Source organism: Athene cunicularia, unplaced genomic scaffold (genome assembly GCF_003259725.1).
Source record: "Athene cunicularia isolate RWA unplaced genomic scaffold, athCun1 SCF_182, whole genome shotgun sequence".
In the NCBI taxonomy this organism is placed as follows: Eukaryota; Metazoa; Chordata; class Aves; order Strigiformes; family Strigidae; genus Athene; species Athene cunicularia.
Window position 1 is genome coordinate 6,257 of NW_020799247.1, and position 6,593 is coordinate 12,849.

Sequence of the window (6,593 nt, forward strand, 5' to 3'; positions counted from 1 at the left end):
TAGTGTGGCCCCCACTCACCTCCAAAGCTCATCACCCAGCGAGATCCTCATTTTGAGCCCCCCCCTTTTCCCCACGGCATTCTTGTTGATTGGCTCCGTTGGCCAAAATCTAAAGGATAATTCTATTTTTCATCGTTAAATCTGCCCGTGAGGCCGTTTCTGGCAGTTGCCTGCTGTCGAGGAGCTGCTGTTGGCACCCTGGAGGTGGCTACCTGGATCAGGTGAATCCTGTTTTTGGGAGGGGCTCCGGCGTTCTCGGCCCCGCAGCCTCCCCAGGGTTTTATCCCTGGGGGGAATGTTGCCACCACGCCGTGGCGGAGCGGGGCCGCCGGGCTCCTGCTCGTTCAGTGCGTGTATATATAGACCACGAAGTGCCCCGGAGTAAAAGGAGCCGTGGGTGGAAGGCGAGATATTATTATCTTCACCTGCTGCTGCCGACCAGAGAAATAAAGAGACAGATGACAGGAAATGAAGACTTCAAAAATAGACACCTTTAATGTCAAAACCTTCGGGGATTAGCGAGAGCACCGTACAAGAAACAGAGAAACTCTCACGCTAGTCACCATGCGTTCCGAAGTGCGTTGTCGGAGGAGGAAGCGTGCTGAGATAATCTGAGAAATGTTTCTGCGTTCGCTCTTTGTGCCCTTGGCGGAAGAACCAGAGGAAAAATAAACCAAAACTGACCGGAGAAACTGCAGAAATACTGAACCACGAGTTTTAAAACCTCCCCTTACGGCTCGACAGATCCTCAGTACCTCGATGAACTTGCAATTCTCTTTCCCCCCCCCGCCGTGTTTGCCAGCTTCATTCTCTGCCCCCACGGGGCTTTTGCAAGGCTCCTCCTATGGCTCCACGGGACAGGGATGGCAAAGTTTGTAACGTGAGCCTGCTTTATTTAAAAAAAAAAACCGAAACAAACCAACAAACCCAAACCTTTTTGCATAAGGAAAATATTTCTTAGCGTATAGAACTCTAGCTGCTTTCCTTAAAACCTCTTTAAATATATTAAACATCTCGTTTGGCCTCACCTCTGCATTTATGTACATCTGCTAGCAGTTCCCCTCCTCATCCATAGAGTCATACGGCTTCCTGCCAGCTCCACGTTTTCATTATTAATTCTCTTCTGCAAGTGCAACCCACAGTCTGGGCTCTTTTTGAATGGGGTTGGGACAAAGTTGGGCCCAAGGGAGAGGAATACCAAGGGGTATTTTTCCTCACTGAAACTCAACGCTGGTCCAAAGTACAGAACTGGCTATACTGAGTCCTAGACAGGTGCCAAGACCACAAGGAAAAATAGCAACAGTAGCCTGAAATGTCAGAGACCTGACGCTCTGCAGCTCCCGTCGCTGGAAATTAGCACGTTACTAATTCAGGGAGAGGAGAATACAGTGCGAGGGGGTTGGGTTTTAGCTCACAAAGCTCAAACCTTGGTCACGACACTCCACCAACCAGCTTAGTGCCTCGCTCGTCTCTTGGATGGGTTCGGGAGCAGCTGGGCCGAGGGGGCCCCGAATCCACCGAGCAACAGTTTTGGGCTGCTAAAAATTGGGGTCTGGGCTTTGAGCTCGGTATTTCGGACTCTGTAAGGTTCCTGAGTACATTCTGCTGTAGTAAAGCTGGAAGGAAGGTGTAAAGCCAGTTTATGGAAAGGCTTTGAGGGGCAGAGAGGTTTTCTAAATGCGTCTTCACCCCGTGTCTTTCTTTTCCTTTGGTACGGGTGCAACGTCCTCGTCTTTAGAACAAAGAAATGCGTCGGAATCCAACAGAAAGAAAAAAACCCGTCATCTGCCTTCGGGAGAGGAACCAGGTGTGAGAGCCGTGGATGCAAACGGCGTCTGACCATCGTCCATCTCCCGCGCTCCCCCCGCAGAGGTCTGGGCCTCCGGTTCCTCATTGCCGCAGCGACACCGGATCCTCGGCAAGGCCCCGCTCCTGAGCCGCCAGGCACGGGCCTTGAGTCAGCAGCTCTCTCGGGTTACCCCTCCGCACCGGCTGGACGCAATGCCAGCCAGAGTTAAAAGTGCCACAAAACAGCCCAAAGACCAGAGGTGAGGAAGAGGAGGAGGAAGGAAGAAGAGACGTGCGGGCAGCCCGCCCCAGCCTGGAAGATGTGGAGTTTCTCAGCGTTGGGAAGGAAGACCCTGGCGTCCTCCAAGGCCCCGTGAGCCGCCATGGTGAAGTTGGCATCCCCGGAGGTCACCACGTCGAAGACGCACGACTGGAAGTAGACGTCCTCCACAGGCAGCATCTCCTTGCAGAGCGCCCGGGCCGTCTCGGCCGTCTCGCGTCCGCGGCAGCACTCGCTGCGGGAGATGCGCTGGCTGCGGGGGCAACCTCCCACGCAGAGCTGCAGGTCTTGCTCCTCCGTGAAGGCTCGCGCCACCTCCTCGGCCGCCCGGATGGAGAAGGAGAGCTGGCGGCCGGCCTGGCGGACGGCGATGGTGGTGCCGATGTACTCAGCGTGGATCTCCACGTGCCGCCCGGGGCTGCGCTCCCGGATGGCCAAGCTGCTCCCGCCCGGCCTCTCGCCCCCGTTGACCGAGCCGTCCTCGAAGGCTGCCGGGAGGTTGTCTATCTCAGCCTGGTAGACCTTCTGGTCGATGCATTCCTTCATGTTCTTGAAGATGATGGTGAGCTGCGGAGAGGAGATCGGAAGGGGTTTGATCTCACTTGCCGGGCGTCAGAGTCGTGACCGGGTCCCCACCCCAGGCACCGGCTATCGAGGGCCCTCTGCCCCCAAACCGCCTCTCCCACGCTGCTGCAGCCCTCTGGGGAGAGCAGCGATGTTTCCTTCTTCCCTTCCTTTGTCTCCTTCTTTCTTTAAGACCATTTAAACCACTGAAAACTGCGACGGAGCCAAGCCTGGACAGAGCGCGTGGAGGTAACCCCAGATCACGCAGAGACCCATCCCCAGGCAGCACCAGGAGCGTTTTCAGGCCTCTCTGGTCCCCTCGAGGACCTTCATCCCACTCGTTCCTGCAGACCTTCCTTCCTGCTCCCACCTGGGTTTACCTGAAGCCCCTTCTGCCCTCCCCAGCCGTTTCAGGGAGGGCGAGGAGCGCCCTGAGCCATCGCTGCGGCCCGGAGGTGAACGAATTTGCTGCCAAGCCCCGTGCACGAGCGTTACCTTGCTGGTGACCGTAGCGTTGGAGCCCTTCGCCACCGGAGAGCTGGTTGCTTGCACAAACAAGTAGTCATTGTCCAAGAGAGGCCAGGAGCCCTCCACTCGGCAGGTGTGGAAGTCGTCGTGGAAAGTGCGGATGTGGGGGTCCCCGAAAGCCGCGCAGTGCTGGTAGCTGGGGGGTTGGCCGTGCTTGTAGAGAAAACTCTTCTCATAGTTGCAGATATCGAGAGACTCGAAGCCCTGATGGTTGGGGGCCGGGGGCCGGGGTCGGGGCGGCGACGTGGGCCCCTCCTTGGAGCAGTTGTTCTGGATCATGAGGTCCTCGATGCCGTGGACGGCGGAGTGGTAGGCCAGGTCGCCGCGGCAGGTGCGAGCCGTCTTGCGGGTGCAGTGGGAGTAGGAGCGGAGGGCGTTGCAGTACGCCGCGTTCCGGTTGGAGCCGCGCAGGTTGAGGGTGGCCGCCACGTACTCCGAGTTGCAGCGCAGGATCTTGCACTGGGAAGAAACTGGGAGAGATGGGGAGGCTCGGAGCATCCCGCTAGGGCTGGGGGCAGCCCCTTCTCCTCCCACCACCTCCCGCCGCCTGGCCCGTCCGCATCTCACCATGGAGACGCTTTCTGGAAGCGCTTATCTCCCAGTTTTAACGAACTCAGTGGCCAGTTTAATTGACCCGCTGCCTGAGGGGGATGAACCCGGGGTTGCCAGCTGCCGAAACAGCGCAGAGGGCGGACGCGGGGCTCAAGGGGTGTCCTGAAACAACTTGGGATGCGAGATGGTACCTGGGGCGGGAGCGCAGCCCAGAGCCCGGGCAGCTGTTGCGACAGTGGCCCTGGGACGTGGCTCAGACAGAGATTCTTTGCCCCAAGGCTTGCCAGGGGACAAACGGGAATTTCTGAGCTGGGAAACCCCTTCTTCCCATTTCAACCTTGGCCGGGCGGCCGGCCGCTCTTTCGCAAGAAGCTCGACTGCCCCAAGGACATCCTCCCCCTCCAACGTGCTTTCACCGGGCTGCAAAGGCCACGTGCCGCCGCTCCCGGGGAGCTACCGGACTCGCCGCGGCGGGGATCGTTCAGCTCATTAAGCAGAGGGGCTCCGAGGGATGGCTGCCCTGGCAGGAGGGCGAGGCGAGGCGCTGGGATGCGAATTTGGGGGTTTGCAGGCTGCGGGTCTGCCCCAAGGGGCACTTTCGGTGGGCTTGGGCCCTTCCCTGTCTTATCTTGGGAGCTCACGGAGCTCTGAAGGGCTCTCCCAGGGCAGGGGGCTGCGCTGGCAGGGGCTGGTGGTGCTGGTGGCCGTGGTGCCTGCAGTGGGCTCAGCGAGGGGAGGATCATCCGCTTGCTCCGGTCCCCTCCCGGGAGCTCTGTACCCCCCCTGCGGCTCCCGCAGGTGCCCTTGCCAGGGATGGGGCTCCGGCACGGCTCTGCCCCTGCGGTTCCTTACCATGCCTGCAGAAGAGGAGGAGGAAGAGAGCTCGGAGGAGGAAGAAGCCAGGGTTTTCCAGCTGCCCCAGGCTCTTAGCGCAGGCGGGTTTCCCCATTCCAATCCATGCAGAGCCTGGGGGGTGGCTCACCCCTTGGCTTGTCTCGGCTTCATCCAGCGGGTCCCCTGGAAGCAAAGCGGAGCTGGGACCCGAGAGGTGTCGGCAAACACCAGCCCCTGCGGGCACGGAGCTGCCAAACCCCGCAGGCCCCGGCTGCGCCTTCGGAGCTTTTTTTTTTTCAAACTGCTTTCAAACCACTGCAGCTCTCATCTTCCACCCCGGGGCAGCTGCGGTTGGCAAAAAAAAAATTAAATTAAAAGCTTCCAGCTGCCCTCGGAGAGGATCCCTGAGGGAACTCCCGGCAGGGGTGCGAGCGGCCGAGGGGAGCAGAGAGCACCCAAACTGTCCTGCGTGCCTCTGGCCTCTGCCCTCCCCACTAAAGCGAGGGTTTGGAGCACACTGCTGGGTGGTACCAGCACCCCCGGGTGATACCAGCACCCCCGGGTGGTACCAGCACCTCCTGCCCCACCAAAAACCTGCGTCCAGCTTCCCTCGAAGCTGGGAAACGTGCTCCCAGCCACGTCCCACCTTTCCCCCTAGCTGCACCAGGGCCTCTGGCTGCTCCCTGGGTGCTGGGGGGGCTCACACACACCCCACACCCCCCCTTCCCCCGGGTGCGGCAGGGGGGGTGCAGCCACGCTCAAAGCTGAGCTCCCCTTGTGCTTCGTCAGGGCTGGGGATTTGAGTTCTTGGGGGCTTATTTTAACAAGCTGGTTGCTGGGCACTCGTTAGTCAAAGAGCCTTTTTGCAAAGGTCCTTTTGAAACTGCTCTGTGTGAAATTTTAATGTTTTTTTTTAATTTTTTTCTCCCCTTTTAGCCTGTGGGAGGTGCCAGTTGCCAGAGGCTGATGCGCTGGGGGGTGATGTGTCTGTGCCTGGTCCCCGCAAGGACTCGACGTTACCGACACTGCGATTGCTAGTAAGTGCAAGCTGCCACCGAGGGGGGGCAGAGCAGAGTCTGAATTCTCCTCTTTTTCTCAAAAAAGAAGAAATCGCCGCCCTACCCGCCCCGTCTAGCACCTTTCAGCTCCCTTTGCCGTGGCTGCGGCCGTCGAACAACCACCATCGGTTGTACTGGCTGGCACGGTGACGCCGCCGAGGGCTGGCGGCCCCCCCGCCTTCCTCTGCCAGCTGGATTACCGGCCGACGGGGCAGATGTCCGCGGTGGAAACGTGCTCCGGCCCTGCTGGCGATGCTCTGGCTGCCAACCGCTCCTGGCAGCCGGGACGGGCTGAGCCGACCGTGCTGGAGAGGGGGGGAAAAGTGGTTTCTGCAGCCCTGAGGGTTGGGGGGCACACGAGTCCCAGAACTGGGAACTGGGGGTGTACTGGTGAGGCAGGTGCGGGCACACCGCGTGCTCTGATCCTCCTCCGACGCCTGGGGCTTGCTGTCACGTCCCACCCTACCTGGTTTTCCCCTGTTTGACCGGGCTGAGCCTCTTTCTCGGGGCTCACGGGAGCTGGCGACCCCTCAGCACTGCCAGATCCCCCGGAGGTGGCGGTGACGCGGAGGGGACCTGTCCCTGGCGCGACGCTTGGTGGATAAACAGCTGGTTAATGTGTGGCAGAGCCCGGTGGCTCCGGCCGGGGCAGGGAGAGGCCCTGCCACGGGTCCTGCAGGCAGCAGGAAGTTTTTTGGGGTGTCCTGACCCCGCTGGGGTTGGGAGAGGTGGGAGCAGCCGTTGGAGACGCTCCACGAGCCCGAGGTGATGGGCAGGGGGCTGGCGTCTGGCTGTGCAGTGGGGGGTGCTTGGGGCACCCCCGGTTCTCCTTCTGTTTGGGACCACCTGCACGTGGGACCGGGACCCTGGGGCACCCCTGGGTGCCAGCACCCAAGTCCTGCTCCTCGGCTCCTCGTCCCTACAGCCCCACTCACCTGCATCGGCCTCGTCCTCCGGAGACGAGCTGGCTCCGGGTGCAGGGAGCTCCT

At 60.3% G+C, this 6,593-nt stretch overlaps 1 protein-coding gene across 1 annotated transcript; it reads right to left on the reverse strand.

Moving 5' to 3' along the window:
- Window positions 1-1,723: 1,723 nt before the first annotated feature.
- Window positions 1,724-5,730, reverse strand: HJV (hemojuvelin BMP co-receptor). The gene is made up of 4 exons (XM_026867150.1): window positions 5,685-5,730; window positions 4,565-4,729; window positions 3,128-3,630; window positions 1,724-2,635 (listed from the first exon to the last, which is right to left on the reverse strand). The coding sequence occupies exons 1-4, from the start codon at window positions 5,728-5,730 to the stop codon at window positions 2,015-2,017; spliced, it is 1,335 nt and encodes a 444-aa protein (XP_026722951.1). The 3' UTR covers window positions 1,724-2,014.
- Between the last annotated feature and the right edge of the window lie 863 nt (window positions 5,731-6,593).